The sequence below is a fragment of the Bombina bombina genome, chromosome 2 (genome assembly GCF_027579735.1).
Source record: "Bombina bombina isolate aBomBom1 chromosome 2, aBomBom1.pri, whole genome shotgun sequence".
Classification (NCBI taxonomy): Eukaryota; Metazoa; Chordata; class Amphibia; order Anura; family Bombinatoridae; genus Bombina; species Bombina bombina.
Window position 1 is genome coordinate 178,466,654 of NC_069500.1, and position 17,882 is coordinate 178,484,535.

Sequence of the window (17,882 nt, forward strand, 5' to 3'; positions counted from 1 at the left end):
AGCTGGGTATCACATTTTATGTTTAGGTTCGCATTTTGTTAAAGGGATATTAAACCCATTTTTTTTCCTTTCATGATTCAGATAGCGCATTCAATTTTAAGCAATTTTCTAATTTACTCATTTTTCTTCATTCTCTTGCTATCCTTATTTGAAAACGCAGGAATCTAGAGTCAGCACATTTTTGGTTCTGCACCTTGAGTAGCGATTGCTCATTGGTGGCTACATTTAGCTACCAATCATCAAGCGCTACCCAGGAGCTGAACCAAAAATGGACCAGCACCTATGATTACATTCTTGCTTTTCAAATAAAAATACCAAGAGAATGGAAAAAAATAATAGGAGTAAAACAGAAAATTGCTTAAAATGAAATGCTAAGTATCCCTTTAAGCAAATTTAGAAAAAGTGTGTCATTAATAAAATGAAGAGAAAAAAAGCAGCATCATTTATATCAATAAACACAGGGCAGCCAAACCACTCACAAAGATTTTGCATGTGTGATTACGTGCGTGTTGGTTCATGCGTATACTACAGAATTTATATTAATTCCTAATGACAAATATGGTTATCAAATAACCCTTAAAACATAGTAACATAAATTGTAGATCAGTATTTTTATATCGTTAAATGATCTATAAACGGTGAAAAGTTCTGCGAAACCACTCTCGCTGGAATTAAACAAGCCTTATATGTGTATTGCATGTAAAATCACCCTAGGTATCTGCGAGCCAAGGGATTTACAGTCTCATTCACTCACTTGGCATTTTTCTGGAAGTTGATATGCGCATGCAGGAGCTGCTCGGGGTTCAGTGCATCCGGGACAAAACCCAGGGGCAGTTTACTGTAAAGGCTCCCGGCCTGAGGCAAAGGGAGCGACGTGCGGCCCTGGCTGGGGGAGTTAGGGAACATGCTCCTCCCGGCAGGGGCCGCACATCAGCCTGGAGACGCCAGGCCGCAGCCAGTCAACTTTTCACACAGAACGGCAGACAAAAACTAACTAGGAAATTAGTTGTAATAGGCAGCAGGAACCATACGAACAAGATGGCGAGCACTAGCTGAGATGTGATAGGATGACGACGTGAGAAAAGTCCAACTCTTCCGGGGTTGTATGGGAGGAACAGTAGCTGCCATAGTAACGGTGGGTCGTCACGTGACCTGAATTAGACCAATTAGCTAGCGATTATATCAATTCCTGATAATGTCGCTTACCCCTAGTAAATACGGAATATCACCACCTACTGGTTCCAGGGTTTACTACAAACTTTTTTATTTTATGTGCACACTGGATACGAGCTACCACCTCTGTGCCTGCTTGTACTGTGCTTCATTTCTTTCATATAGGTGGCGAGAGTCCACGATTTGTTACATATGGGATATAATACCCAAGATGTGGAAGACCATGAGTAACAAAATAAAAAAGGGAGGGATAACATATAAACAGCTTTTTTGCTGAAAATAATATCCAAAATAAAATCTTTTAATATCTAAAAAATAAACTGAAGAATTTTTTATAGGCAACATAATTGAGTGACCACTGCTTCTGAAGAGGCAAAAACATCAAAATAGTAAAATTTGATAAAAGTATGCAAAGAAGACCAAGTGGCTGCTTTGCAGATTTGATCAACTGAAGCCTCATTCTTGGGAAAAATGGAAATGTTATAAAAGAAACGGAAAATATTTAAGTTAACATTTAACTCAAGAATATCCTCTTACTGCTAATCAGTCTGTGTAGTCACAGTTAATGAAAATAACAAGCACCTGAGCAGGGTGGGACCAGCCCTGACCTGGCTCACAAACAGGACAAGGCAGTGAGAGGCAGGGCTGGCTCGACATACTGCACAAATAATAATGCCAGTGACTGGGTGGGGCTAAGTCCACAGGCCAAAAATGCCCTACATACCCTATGCTCAGTCCAGGCCTGGACAGTTATTTAAAATTCCATGATCTATCTGAGTCATGAAAATGTAATTTTGACATTGCTTTAATACTGAACTCATGAGCTTTGACACAGTGACTTCCCCTACCTTTTATGTTTGGATTGCCATGTTTACAGTTACATAAACTTACATTATCTTGATTTTGAAGTGAAATAGATTGTTATATAGACCTCTCTGTTCTCATCTGTTGATTCATTAAAGAGACACTGAAGTCAAATTAAAGGGACATGAAGCCCAAAAATTTTCTTCCATGATTCAGATAGAGAATACGATTTTAAACAACTTTCCAATTTACTTTGATTATTTAATTTGCTTCCTTCTCTTGTTATCGTTTGCTGGAAGGGTTATCTACGTAAGCGCAGGAGCAGCAGAGAATGTAGGTTCTAGCTGTTGATTGGTGGCTGCATATATATATCAATTGTGATTGGCTCACCCATGTGTTCAGTTAGAAACCAGAAGTGCATTGCTGCTCCTTCAACTAATGATACTAAGAGAATGAAACAGATTAGATAATAGAAGTAAATTAGAAATTTGTTTAAAATTGTATTCTCTATATGAATCATGAAAGAAAATGTTTGGGTTTCATGTCCCTTTAAACTTTTTTGATTCAGATAGAACATACAGTTTTAAGACACTTTCCAATTTACTTCCATTATGAAATTTTGCACAGTATTTTTATATGCACACTTTCTGTGAAACAAACTCAGAGTATCTATGTATACTAGTCTTTGATTGGCTGATGTCTGCCACATGATACAAGGGGCTGAAAAAATGGGAGAGAATAAAAAAATTGTCCAAAAATAAATAAATCTACTGGTTATTTGAAATTCAGAGTAAGTGTAATCGCATTGTCATTTTATTATGTAGTGTTCATTTTGTTTTTCTACTGTATTGAGTGGCTTATCAGGGATTGACAGATGTCTTTTCTAAAAAGAAGGGAGCCATTTTACCTTAAAGGACCAGTCAATACAGCAGATTTGCTAAATCAACACATGCATGATACAAAGACAATGCAATAGCATTAAGTCTGAACTTCCAATAAGTATTACATTTTTTTCTAACAAATTTTAAAGTTAAAACAATAGAAAGAGAAACACAAGCGCCCAAACGGACCTCTAAGGGTAAAAGTTTTAATGAACAGATAAAGAAGCGCAAAACTAAAAATGCACGTACAAGATATAAAATAAAAAATGCAGTTAGTGATTATATCACTGTATATACTCCTCAGTCGGTTAGTGTTCTTGTTCCACCTTGAAGTGCTCCTGCTGTTCTCCTAGTGTGCTCACCGATGTGGTGGGGAGGTCTATTGCAGGGCTAATTTAGGTATACAATCTGACTGGCGTTGATACGGTGACACGTTTTCCTCAACGCGTTTCATCTGGTGACACCCAGACTTTTCAAGAGGTATGTTACGGAGCCTTAAAGGGACATTAAACCCACATTTTTTCTTTCATGATTCAGATAGAACAAGCAATTTTAAACAACTTGCTAATTTACTTCTATTATCTAATTTGCTTCATTCTCTTGATATCCTTTGCTGAAAAGCATATCTAGATAGGCTCCGTAGCTGCTGATTTGGGGCTGCACATAGATGCCTCGTGTGATTGGCTCACCTTTGTGCATTGCTATTTCTTCAGCAACGGATATCTAAAGAATGAAGCAAATTAGATAATAGAAGTAAATTGGAATGTTGTTAAAAACTGCATCCTCTATCTGAATCATAAAAGAAAAAAATGGGGTTTAAAGGGAACCACAACACCTGCTTCAAATATTCTAAACTAACTTGTTGTAATTGTACAAAATAAACTAGCTATCAATTATTTATGCTGTATTTTCATATTTTCTTTATGTTGTAGAAAAACAGCTTCATAATGTAAAGTTTAATCAGCAGCCTAGCACTTGCTATGTCTGCTCCCATATTGTAACGCGCGTCTTCAACATTAGTAGGTCACATGACTCACACGGCACCTTCTATTTCTAACACTGAGGAAGCAGAGTGAGGACTGCAGTTTCAAAGACGAACGGCTTCAGACACTGCTATTTTTATAAATAGCAAGAGCAGGAAAGGAAGCAGAGAGGGGGAGTGAGACTCAGGGCTGTAAGTAACGTAGATAAATGCAGAAGTATCTTGTTACAATTATATCTGCAGCAGGAGTTTGCTTTCTGTCTCCGGAGACTTTCTTCCCCTGTGCATTCCTCTCCCCCTCCCACTTCCTTCCCTGCTCTCGGTATTACAATTATAGCAGTGACTGAAGCCGTTCTTAGAAGACACTGCAGTGATCCCTCTGCTTCCTCGGCGTTAGTAATAGAAAGAGGTGCCGTTTTAGTCACATGACCCACTGTAGTGGAAAGTCTTCACAATATGGCAGCAGACATAGTAGATTGTAGGGTGCAGATCATCATTACAATTATAAAGCTGTTTTCTGCAACAGAATGCAGTAAGATGAAGACTGCATGCAGAATTGTAGTTTATTTTGCTTAATCAAAGAAAGTTAGTTAAAAACTTTTCAAGCAGGTGTTGTGGTTCCCTTTAATGTCCCTTTAATACTCCGGTCTTAAATAGTCCATTTGCAAACTTTCCCGGTTTTACCGGTTCGTGATACAATGTGACAATATATCAATACAGTACAAACAGTTTTAAAAACCTATTACACAGTAACTATTTACTGGCGTTAATCCTAAAACCAAAATAATCATAAAGTAAACATCTACTATGACAAAGCTATAAGTTAACCACTCGCCATTCTCAAATATAGTGAATGAGAAAATGGATCAAGCTGTCATGACTTACCCTATCTAGCTTGTATTCAGAAATAATTAAAAGGTCAATCTCTTATGTATTTGTGAATCAGTAAAGGTTTATAAAACTACTACCTAAAATTAAAAAATATATAATACAACGAAACTCTGTAAGAGTTACTATGCATTGTCCCTATTTAAATATATAAAATCGTGTGTCAATGAACATTTCTTTCTACTTGATCATGTCAAGACTTATTTATACAGAATACATCCTATATTATCTAAAACCGTGACTTAACCTTATGTGAAAAATAATAATAATTGATTACATTGAGGTTAAGTTAAAACTAAATAACAATAATATTAATAATCATAATACCTTAAAAGTTAAATACTTGATAAGTGTTGAGTAAATTCTTAAATACATATATATTTGTATTTTTGTTGTGTGTTTTTTAATTTTTATATATTTGAACAAAAAATTACATAAAGTCTATATAAGTTTTAGTCACACCTTAAACAGGTGCTTGTACCTCGGATTTGCTAAGTTGAATTGTCTTACGTTCTTTATTTTTATACTTCCTCTTGCCAGAACTCCTCTAAAGTGTTTTCTTGAATACGCTACAGTGCTTACCATACTTATCTCAGCTACTTGTTGCAACAAGTAGATCCCTTGCCGGCAACATAAAGTTGATACATCATAACAACTTCTCACTGTAGCATACGTGGGCTATATTTTTTGATAGTTCGTTTGCTTAGTGATACATTCACTACACTAACAACCAAGTCTGCAGTTGAGATCCTGATTCTCATGTTTCCTGACATACCTTACAGCAACCCAATCCAGTACCATGATTCTTAAACTGCTGGGATCTGAATTATGATAAATCCTGAAATGTTCTGGTACACTATGTGTGTCTACTTCATTCTTAACATTGTTCCAGTGTTCACAGAACCTAGTCTTGACCATCCTTTTGGTTCTTCCTATATAGGAACATTTGCAGTCACATGTCAGCAAATAAACTACATAAGTTGACCTACAAGTAAATTTGTGTTTGACCTTATACTCTTTGTTATTTTTAGTATCACTAAAGATATCTCCCTTGATTATGTGTTTACACATACCACATCTATTGTAATTACAGGGCCATGTTCCATTGGCTCTTATCAGCCAATTAGTATTAGGGATACTAATGGCATTGGCTTCTTCAGAGGCCTTAATTTGGAAGGGGCTAAGATTCTCTTAAAGTCTTTATTCTTTTTGAAAGTAATCAAAGGTTTTGTGGGAAGAGTCTTACCTAAAATAGGGTCACTTATTAATACACTCCAATGTTTTCTTAAAATACTTTCAATATCTCTGCTCCCTTGACTATAGGTCGTGAAGAACCGAACCTCATCTAATGCGTTATTCTTATTTTTATTGGTGGGATTAAGCATATCTGACTTGTTCATGGTTGAAACTTTATTTTTCACTTTATTTATAAGGTGATAGTTATATCATTTTTCTATGACTCTTTTGTCTAGTATTTTGGCCTCTTTATGGTAATCTGATACATTGTCCCAAGGGTATATTGTTCTTCCACCTTTTAGTGTGTAAAAAACCATTCTTATCGGTGGATTTTCTATAGTTTAATTTCTCTCTTTTTAATATTGCTAGTGAATTTAAGGTTCATATTATTACTATTTATACATTTCATAAATTGGTTCACTGTATCTTCCTGACCCTGCCATATAATGATGATATCAACAATATTTAAGTAATGTATAAGATGCTCAATAAACAGATTTTGTTCCCAAATATAACTATTTTCAAATTTGTCCATATACAGGTTAGCGTACGAAGGGGCAAAGGTGGTCCCCATCGCCGTACCCTGTGTTTGTACAAAGAATTGTGACTCGAATTGAAAATAATTATGTGATAGAATGAACTCTATCCCAGCCAAAATAAAATTAATTTGTAATTTAGAAAGAGAACTTCTATCCATGCTTTCCTCTATGGCTTTAATTCCTGAAATATGAGGGATGCATGTGTATAGTGCTGCAACATCGCACGTTATCCACCTGTATGTGTCTTCCCATTTCATGCCTTCAAAATTATTTATGGTTTGTGTAGTGTCTTTTATGAAGGACTTAGTATTTTTAACTAAGGGTTGTAGGAAAAAAATCATTCGGCTAGATTACGAGTTCGGCGTTAGGGTTAAAAAGCAGCGTTGGCCGGTCCTAACACTGCTTTTTTACGGCCGCTGGTATTACGAGTTTCCGTAACACAACAAAAATATTAATCTCTGCTCAAATCATTAACGTCAACCCAGACCCAGTAGTTAACATATACGGCTAACAAAAACATCCACAAATCACAAAAAAAAAACAGTACACAAACTACACTTACACTCATACAAACACTACACTATATTAATTTTTTACGATTTTATATTCTTATGTCAAAATAGAATGGATCAAAGTTACAAGATCTCAGGTGTTTGAAAAAAAGCCAGAGAAAACCATTTTCCATTGACTTACATTGACAGACGGGAACAGACACTCATATAGCTACATCTAACTACAAATATTATCACTCACATACACTAATCGCTACATACAAACAATATACAGCACATTACATACACAAATCAGATTTTTATTACGAAATTAACACGATTTAGCTACTTTTTCACACAAGAACATGTCGTCACTCACTTTACGCTCAAAACAAGTGTTGGATTTTATTTCTACACACATTTTTCTCCTCCATTGACTTCTATGGGGAAGACGTGCCAGCGTTACAATTGTGAAACTAACTCATTCTTTCTTGCGTTAGTACCGCTATGACAAATAGATCAAGTAATTACTATTTTCCTATGGAGTTATGGCTTTTACTTGTGTGAAATTCAATACAACATCAAATTGTTATAGAAATTTACATTATTTCAACTACAAATCACCATCAACAATCCCAAATATATTTAATAAATTACATCATATTTAAACGGACAGAAAAAGTATTTTTACATTTCATTATTCACAAATAGTAGACAATTGGAAACACCTCTCATTTACCTCTATTATAGCATTTCATTTATTCAACTCATATGCTTGCATGAACAGCATATCTACATAGGCTTAACACATGATCATTAATGGATGCACAAACATTACTTTTGGCATTCATTCATACATGTGCATTGATATTATGGCCAAAAAAACACTTAGATTCTCTCTATGAATCATGAAACATAAAATATGGATTTACTGTCCCTTTAACATCACGATTCACTCAGAATATACCATTAGGAATTACGTACAATAAGAACATCATTAGAATAGATTACAGCTGTCACTTTTTGGGAAGGAACAACAATGCTATACTGCTTTATATAAGTCAGCATATGTGGGAGAGAATCACAATACATACGTATATATGTACATAACACGCTTCACGCAACCACAAAGTACACATTTATATTTTTAATCAGCACACAATAACAATGTAGTAAAATAGAACAACACAATGAGGATTTGATAACTAGACAGGCAGGTTGATAATATGATGACGTCATTAGAAGCTTCAACCATACAGATTACAGCTTTAGGACTGTACCACCCCTTTCAGAAGTTTAGCACTCAATACTACAATACTACATATACATAAACGAGAGTTTGGAACATCACTATTATTGCGATTATAATGGGACGCATACAATATTGACATCTCGCAAATCCCTTATATATACAATATTAGAGATGTCAGCTGGAAGATCTTCATTATTATTGTGATTTTAAAGGGACGCGTACAATATTGACATCTCGCAAATCACTTATATATACAATACTAGAGATGTCAGCCGGAAGATCTTCATTGTTATTGCGATTTTAATGGGACGCGTACAATATTGACATCTCGCAAATCACTTATATATACAATATTAGAGATGTCAACTGGAAGATCTTCATTATTATTGCGATTTTAATGGGACGCGTACAATATTGTCATCTCACCAATCACTTATATATACAATATTAGAGATGTCAGCTGTTACTTTATCGTTTACAAACAATACTACAGCAACATTGATCGATCAGATTCTATGCCATGTCTATGCACACATTATACAAAAGTATGCACTTTCATTCATGTTAGCGTGGACGTGTGCTTTTTACTATAAGATCATGTTTAATAAGTATTTATTACGCATATGAACAAACATTACGAAGGTGCACTGTATATGTTACATTTTACACTTTCGCATAACGATTTATTGGGGGAAAACAAAATTTCAGCAAACACCTAAAAAAACGCCCACTTTGAAAGCATTCATGCCGCTCACATACAAACAAGTGAATACAATCAGCAATAATTACAAACTCACTACCATTGGACTAATTGCACTATAAATCCCCCAAACAACATGGCCAAAGAGTCCCTTGTGATCGACATTGTATCAAATCGCCTTTGTGTTTTTGCATACCTTGTTACTCCTTGTGTGTTTGCTCTGCTGTTTCGCTTTGTGCTGCTTAGCTTGGCAAATATGGATAATACAAAGTTAGATGCTACTGGTGCTGTTGCACAAGTAGTGTTGAATAGAATCAGGCGGGCTCGGCAGCTCCAAGAGAGATGTAGGGCTTGTTTGGTTAGAGGTCCTCGTGTTCACAGGGTGAGGCCCACCTTGGACAACATGAGTGACTTCGAGGTTTATGACAAGTATAGGCTCAATCGCGAACAGCTCATTGGCCTTTACGATGTTCTTAAACCTCATCTGGAGCCACGTATACGTATGCGGACTGCAGTCCCTGGCATCACCAAGATGCTAAGTTGCATACACGTCCTGGCCTCCGGGAGTTTTCAATCTGGAGAGGGGTACATGCATGGCCTGGCTCAGGGTACCTTCTCTGTGGTTTTTGACAACTTTCTGGATGCCATGGTACGAGTTAGTAAGCATTACATAGGATTCCCTCAAAATGATGGTGATTGGAGGCACCTGAAGAGGGAATTCTTTGCAACAGCTCGAATGCCCAATGTCTTGGGAGCAATAGATTGCACCCACATTGCGCTGTTTGGCAGTTTGAGGGCAGACAGTTTCCCCCTGGGTGGCTCGTTTGTGAGTATTTGTGCACTACATGGTTAATTAGTTAGGCAATTGCCACTGTAGTCTTCAAAACCAGTTGTGTTTGTGTAATGTGTGTCAGGCTACAGGTCAATGACATATATGTATATATATACTAATATATGTCATTGAATATAATATGAAAAGGATGTGTGTATATATGAGGCCGTCTATTTTATGAGATATGCTGTAGAATAGCACTTCAGATGTAAAGGGTTGATTTAAAACCCATAATCAGTCCTCCCCCACTTTTTCAATTACACAGGACACTCATAAAGATTATTTCAAAAGATACATTTCTAGCTAGAGTGTGAAAATGAAGTCCATACCAGATTTGCAATTAAAGTTTCCCTCTGACACTGAAACATTTGCTCCTTAATTAGGAAGTGCAAATTTCATAGCACTCTGTACCCCATACCGTGAATGGGGACGAGATGTCTGGAATCTCTCTTTCAGACCTGATGAGACTCGTGGGGAGGAGCAGTAGGGGTTGAAGAAACGGCTTTTAACAGCTGCCTGTTAAGTGACCCCTGTGAACTAAAGGCACATGTTAAGATGTAACTTTGAAATACAGCAAATAAACATTTTTTTTAATGTATGCCTCAGAATGTATTAAATATAGAAATTTGGGAAATTGTCTAATTCTCTATTATTACATGGGTATTTGCTAAACTTGGTAGGTAACTATTTTAGTCGGTCTAAAATGTCTAATAACCTCTTTATTGTTTTTATTTTTCAGACATATAATTTCAGATCTGCATAGAAATGAATGTATATATATATATATATATATATATATATATATATTTTTTATTATTATTATTTTTTTTAAAGCATAAAATGTCTTAGCATCTGTATTATTTTAAGAATATTTATGGAACTAAAAAGAAATGATTAATAATACTTATTTTATTTCATATGGACCATAGAGGAATTCATGTATGCAGAACTTGTTGGAGATGTAGAACAGGCTGTATTTGTGTAAATGCATGTATAACAGATGTATAAATACCATTAATTTCAGAATAATTAGCAGTATTAATTTGTTTAATATAGTATAATGCTAAAGACACATGATGTTTCATATTAAAATAATCAGAATAAATATTGTGACCTAGCCCAATGCATAATGAACATAGAACTTATTGATGTAAGGAAATTATGGCATTTTATTACACATTTTAAAGAAATATTTTCTTTCAATGTTGGATAGTAAATGTATTGCTGTGTTTGTTTGTCATGCTGCCCCCCGGTGTTATGATGCGAGAACTACAACCAGAAGGCTTTTTAGGCTGTTAAAAATAAGATATTCCAGATATCCAATCAGAAGGGACAAGGCTTCCGTTTGGGCCTTTCCAATCCTCACCAATGATGGAAACATATATAAATGTCTGTTTTATGCGAAATACGCATATGTAGCATGTGTTAGCTTAAATGGGCAGATAGAGAATGCAATTTAACAATGTCATTGTCTCTTTCCGCAAATGTCTAGTTTTAGCTCCAAACATATATGTAGCATGTCTTAGCTTAAATGGGCAGATAGAGAATGCAATTTAACCATTTCTTTTTCTTCTAGCAAATGTCTGGTTTATGCAAAATACGCATATGTAGCATGTCTTAGCTTAAATGGGCAGATAGAGAATGCGATTTAAACATATAATTCTGTTTTTAAGGAAAATTATTATTTTAGGGGGTTTTCGTGTACACAAATTAATTGTATTGTAATATAATAATTTGAACATAATTTGTCATTATATTATGTTCATTATTTATAGGTGATTCTGGTTACATGAGCTGGCCTTGGCTCATTACGCCGTTGAGTAACCCCACCGACGAGGCCCAGGTGTCAGCCGTATAGGAATCAGTCCAGGGTTTAACCCAACTGCTAGCGTGAAAAGTTAAACACACGCTAGCACACTGAGAAATAACCAGGACGTGACCCACTCAGGAAACAAATAAAGCAGGATACAAAAATAATAAATGTTCTTTAAAGCAGGTTTGCAACAAATAAGAGATAGCGTCCCTTTAAGTAGATTTGAATCCAACAGATAAACAAAGTTCCTTTAAGCAGGTTTGAAATAAATTAAAGGAAGTGTCCCTTTAAGCAGGTTTGCGACAAACAAATGATAATGTACTCTTTAGCAGATTTGTAAAAGGAAATGTCCCTTTAAGCAGGTTTACAACAAACAAATGATAAATGTTCTCTTTAGCAGATTTGTAAAAGTAAATGTCCCTTTAAGCAGGTTTGCAACAAACAAAAGATAAATGTTCTCTTTAGCAGTTTTGTAAAAGTAAATGTCCCTTTAAGTAGGTTTGCAACAAACAAATGATAAAAGTTCTCTTTAGCAGATTAGTAGAAGTAAATATCCCTTTAAGCAGGTTTGCAACAAACAATTGTTCCTTTTTAGCAAGTTTATAATAAACAAAAGAAGTTGTCCCTTTAAGCAGGTCTTTAGCAAGATTTAAGTCAAAAGCAGATTCAGACAGGCAAAGGTTAATATATATATCCAGGAGACAGTTTGTGGGTCAAGGCATAAGCAATGTCAGGCAGGCAATGGTCGGTATCCAGGAGACAGTTTGAGGGTCAAGGCATAAGCAAGGTCAGACAGGCAATGATCAGTATCCAGGAGACAGTTCAATGGTCTAGGCATAAGCAAGGTCAGGCAGGCAATAGTCGGTTATCCAGGAGACAAAATAGGGGTCTAGGTGAGCAAAGTCAGGCAGGTTCAGATAGAGTACTCACGACACCGTAGTGAATCCAACAAACGGGCCCCAAGTAAGATCTCCCGCCGTGGTTTAAAGGCAGGAGCAGCAACGTCATCAGAGGGAGTGTCAAAGGCAGCCTCACATTACTAGGCAACGTGCCATAATCCACACAGAGAAGATCCGGGAGCCGCAGCGACACGGCAATGAACGGAAGGATCATGACAGCACCCCCCCTCAAGGACCCCTCCGGGGGACAGGACCAGGCCTAGTAGGGTGAGTCTTGTGGAAGGCCTTTATTAAGTCAGGAGCGTTCACTTGTTGGGCTGGCTCCCAGGATCGTTCCGTGACTGGATAACCTTTCCAATGGATGAGATAATACAATTTCTTGCCACGAAGTTTGGAATCTAGAATGTGGCTGACCTCAAATTCAGGGTGTCCATGAATAAAAAGAGGTGGAGGTTTGGACATTGGTTTAGAATACCTATTAGACAACATAGGTTTCAGAAGAGAAACGTGGAATACAGGATGGGCTTTGAGAGTCTTGGGTAAAGCTATCCGGTAAGCAGTGGCACATACTTGACCCAGTATTCGGAAAGGACCCACATATCGTGGTCCCAATTTGGTAGAAGGTTGTTTGAGGCGAAGATGACGTGAAGAAATCCAAACCTTATCACCAGGCCGATATTTGTGAGCCTTCTTCCGTCGAAGATCTGAAAAGAACTTGTAACGTTTAGAAGCTTTAGAAAGAATAAGATGTATTCTCCGCCAATGATGAGTTAACCTTCGGGCAGAAAGATCAGAAGCAGGATTTTCTGTGGAAGAAGTATGCAAAGGAAACATTCTGGGTTGAAATCCATAGGCCGCATGAAAAGGAGAGGTCTGAAGAGAGGAATTATATCGGGCGTTATGAGCCAATTCTACTAATGGGAGATAAGAAGTCCAGTTAGAGTGATGATGATCCACATAATGTCTAAGATATGTTTCAAGGCACTGGTTTACCCTTTCAGTCTGGCCATTAGATTGTGGATGATGTGAAGTAGACAAAGAGATTGTTGTTCCAAAGTGTTTACAAAGTGATCTCCAAAACCGAGAAACAAATTGTACCCCACTATCCGAAACGATATCCAGAGGAAACCCATGTAATCTCACAATATGCAAAATAAAAAGTTCAGAAAGTCTTTTGGCAGACGGTAAACCAGGTAAGTGAATGAAATGAGCAGTCTTAGTGAACCTGTCAACCACCACCCAAATAGTGTTGTTTCCATCTGAAAGAGGAAGGTCGGTAATAAAGTCCATGGATACATGAGTCCAAGGCTGATGGGGTATGGGTAACGGTTGAAGCAAACCTGAAGGAAGTTGACGAGGAGTCTTATTAGTGACACATTGTGTGCATACTGAGACATAATCTTTAACATCTTGAGTGAGAGTAGGCCACCAGACATGTTGTTTGAGATTCCGAGCGGTGTTACTGATGCCAGGATGTCCAGAGAGGGGACTATCATGAGCCCAATATAGGATCTTGGAATGAAGACGTTCAGGAACAAAGAGTAGACCATCAGGAGGTTTACAAGACAAAGGAAGATCCTTCTGAACAGACTGTACATCTTGTAACCAAGAAGTTGATAACTGGGCTATGACTTCATGAGGTTGAAGGATGGTACCTGACTCAGGAATTGAAGTATCTTGAAATTGTCTGGAAAGGGCGTCAGCTTTAATATTCTTAGAACCGAGAATATAAGACAAATTGTAGTGAAAACATGAGAAGAATAAAGACCAACGTGCTTGCCTGGAATTCAATCGTTTGGCCGTTTGGAGATAAAGAAGGTTTTTATGATCTGTGAGTATGGAAAACGGCAAAGAGGTACCCTCCAGCCAATGCCTCCATTCGTCCAGGGCCATTTTAATGGCAAGCAACTCTTTATTGCCTACGTCATAGTTTTATTCAGAAGGAGTGAATTTCTTAGAGAAGAATCCAACAGGATGGATCTTTCCTGTATCAGGTATTCGTTGGGAAAGAACAGCCCCAGCAGCAACAGAGGAAGCATCCACTTCTAAGATGAATTGAAAATCTGGATTTGGGTGACGGAGAATAGGTGCAGAAGAAAACGCTTCTTTGAGAGACTCAAAAGCCTCAACAGCCTCAGGAGGCCGTTCTTTACAATTTTGCCCCTTTCTAGTGAGAAGTAAGAGGTGAAGTAATAGTTGCAAAACCTTTGATGAGTTTCCTGTAATAACTGGCGAATCCCAGAAAACGTTGCAGAGCTTTAAGAGAATCAGGTCTTGGCCAATCCAAAATGGCAGAAAGTTTAGTTGGATCCATTTCAAATCCAGATTCAGATATTACATAACCCAGAAAGGGTATGGCTTTTTGATGGAATGAACATTTCTCCAGTTTAGCAAACAGATGGTTGTCTCTTAAAAGTTGAAGTACCCTCCTGACTTGGTGCACATGGTCTTGGTGGTTTTGAGAAAAAATCAGGATATCGTCAAGGTATATGATGACAAAGATATTCAAAAAATCACGAAAAATCTCATTCACAAAATGTTGAAAAACAGCAGGACCATTACATAGCCCAAAAGGCATGTACAGATACTCGTAATACCCAAATCGAGTGTTAAAAGCTGTCTTCCATTCATCACCCTTGCGCATACGGATAAGATTGTATGCACCACATAGATCTAGTTTGGTAAATATGGTGGATCCTTGAAGATAAGTAAACAATTCAAGAATAAGAGGTAGAGGATAACTGTTCTTGATGTAATCGATACAGGGTCGCAGTCCGCCATCCTTCTTTCCTACAAAAAAGAAACCAGCCCCTACAGGAGAAGAGGAGGGTTGAATAAATCCTCTAGCCAAATTGTCTTTAATATATTCTTCCAAAGCCACATTTTCGGGTCTTGAAAGTGGATAAGTCTTGCCTCGAGGGTAAGTAACCCCAGGAAGAAGATCAATGGGGCAATCAAAAGGACGGTGAGGAGGAAGACGTTCAGCCTCTTTCTTGGAGAAAACATCCACAAAGTCATGATAAGGCATAGGTAGAGAGTCAGGAGTTTCGGTAGTGAGAGCGATAGTAAGTGGTAACTTAGTGATTTCTTGAAGACAATTAGTCTGACATGATGATCCCCAGGAGGTGAGTTCACCATAAGTCCAAGAAAATGTAGGATTATGTAATTGGAGCCAGGGAAGTCCCAAGATTATGGGAAATTGAGGAGTAGAAATAACGTCAAAACATATTGTCTCAGAATGAATTATTCCAACAGAAAGAAGTATGGGTTTAGTAGCAAACTGGATGAATCCGGAACCCAAAGGATCTCCACTAACCGTAGAGACAGAAATAGAATACTTTTTTCTTAATAAGGGTATTGTGTGAGTAGACACGAACGTGGAGTCAATGAACACTCCTCCAGCACCAGAATCAATAAGAGCTTGGGTATGTATCTTACTATGTCCAAATTGAAGGGTTACTGGAACAAAGAGTTTTTTATATTTGGAATGACAACTTTTTTGGCTTAACTCAGTTCCCTGGACAAAAGTTAAGCCCTGGATTTTACTGGCCTGGTAGGACAATCTCTTAATAAATGCCCTTTAAGGCCACAGTACAAACACAGGCCAAGAGAACGTCTTCTCAAACGTTCAGTTTCTGTTAATTTTTTTTTTTATTTTTTTTTTTTTTATTGAGGTACTAGAAATAGGCATACAAGCAGTATATACATACAAAGAAAATTGCAATACAATAAATTGTAATATTAATAGTCAAATTAAAACACAGTGCCTATATAAAAGCTAACCTCCCATACCAAGCTGAAAAGGTCACTCTTGGACCTTAAATAAGGAGACAAATCTGGAAGTAAGGGAAGGTATAATAAAATGGAGAGACCACTTTTGGATCTTGCTATGTGGACCTCAGGTTTTATTTTTTTATTGCTGCATATGTAGATGTAACCGTAAAATAAAAAAAAACTCTCTGGGGGGGGGGGGGGACTCCTGTACTACTTGATGTTAACAGAGCAGGAGTAATATGGATGGAGGAAGGATTGGTGCTCACTGGCTTATTAGCATGTTATGTAAGCAGTATATAGCTCTATAGAGCACAAGATATGGGGTATAAGGATAGGGAAGCTATAAAAGTTAGGACACACAATAAGAAAAAGCTGTAAAGCTCCATATAAACTAGAACAGAATTATTAACTCTAATATGGAGGGTAGATGGTATCTGTTAAGATTGCAAAACATGGATCAGTATAAATTCAGTTAAATCAAATAGGGCTGAGATCAGCAGAAGTCCACTGCCCCGGCCGTAGGCAGCAGATCCCCCGCTTTACAAATTGTCAATTAACCAACCCATTAATACTTGTAAGGGGAGAGATGGTACAACATAAGGACTTCAAAAGAGCCACACAATCATCGTAAAGGAATACACTTACATAGGTTGAACAGACAGTAACCCGGGAGGAACTTGTGTTTAAAGCCTTAGCTAGTAATGTTGCATATAAAATTTCCAGCTCATAAGGATGATAGAATAGCATAGTATAACCCATGAACACAGCATCAGGGAAAAGATGATTGCAGTATGATCTGTATCCCCCACATAAACCTCTTTATACCCATATATAAGATACAGAACAGGGCAGTTATTGTGAGAAGCTAGACTCCCTTTCAGTAGTATAAACATAGGACAACAATGGAAACAATCCAATGCAATGGGAAAAGAGTACTATTAAGATGATCCTATTACACCTGGGTGGAACCATACACTGTTAAAAACATTAGCATATGGGAGTAAAGTGTGCTGTCATAACTTTAAACATATAACTTATATAAACTTTAAAACACACATCTGCATGACATCAGGGTAGACAAACATGAACACCCACCTATTAACCTATAGTGTAAAATGTTAATTAAACATGAGTCTAGTATAAACTTAGTCCCCAGACACATGGTATAGAACCCATGAAGCTACAAGGTCTCTGGTACACTGAGAGCTGTGAATAGTCCCCTGCTCATTACCGTTAGTCCTGCATATATGCTGATATCTAGCCCACACCAGTTCTCCAGGCAATGTTATGAGATGCAGAGTGCACCTGGCCGCAGTAAATGTATGGGTAGACTGGCCTACTTAACTGTAAATGTCCCCTTGCAAGGAGCGCCTGTGTGCTTGAGTCTCTCCGGCGGCTGTATGTAAGGCGGTACACAACCGCATCCGTTTTAAGTGCCGCACCTGGCATTGAGCTCTTCCCCTTCAGTGCTCGACTAACAATCCCTCTGTACCGAGTCTTCATAGGGGCCAAGCGCAAGGCGGTATGAGGTTTGAGCGGCATGGAGTGCTTCTCCGTACCAAATCTCTCCTGGTTCTCCGTCTCAGTTATTGTTTGACCTCTCTCCCTGTAGCACCCA

At 37.5% G+C, this 17,882-nt stretch overlaps 1 protein-coding gene across 3 annotated transcripts in view; it reads right to left on the reverse strand.

The window, feature by feature from the left end:
- The window catches only part of TENT2 (terminal nucleotidyltransferase 2), a 153,710-nt gene extending 152,633 nt beyond the window's left edge, over positions 1-1,077 (reverse strand). Inside the window, exon 1 of one of the 3 annotated variants that reach the window (XM_053701362.1) lies at positions 755-1,077. In XM_053701362.1, coding sequence (XP_053557337.1) covers positions 755-906 — 152 coding nt within the window. In that variant the 5' untranslated portion in view covers positions 907-1,077. The remainder of the gene's footprint in view (positions 1-754) is intronic. The other 2 variants (XM_053701361.1, XM_053701363.1) reach the window with 2 other exon arrangements.
- Between the last annotated feature and the right edge of the window lie 16,805 nt (positions 1,078-17,882).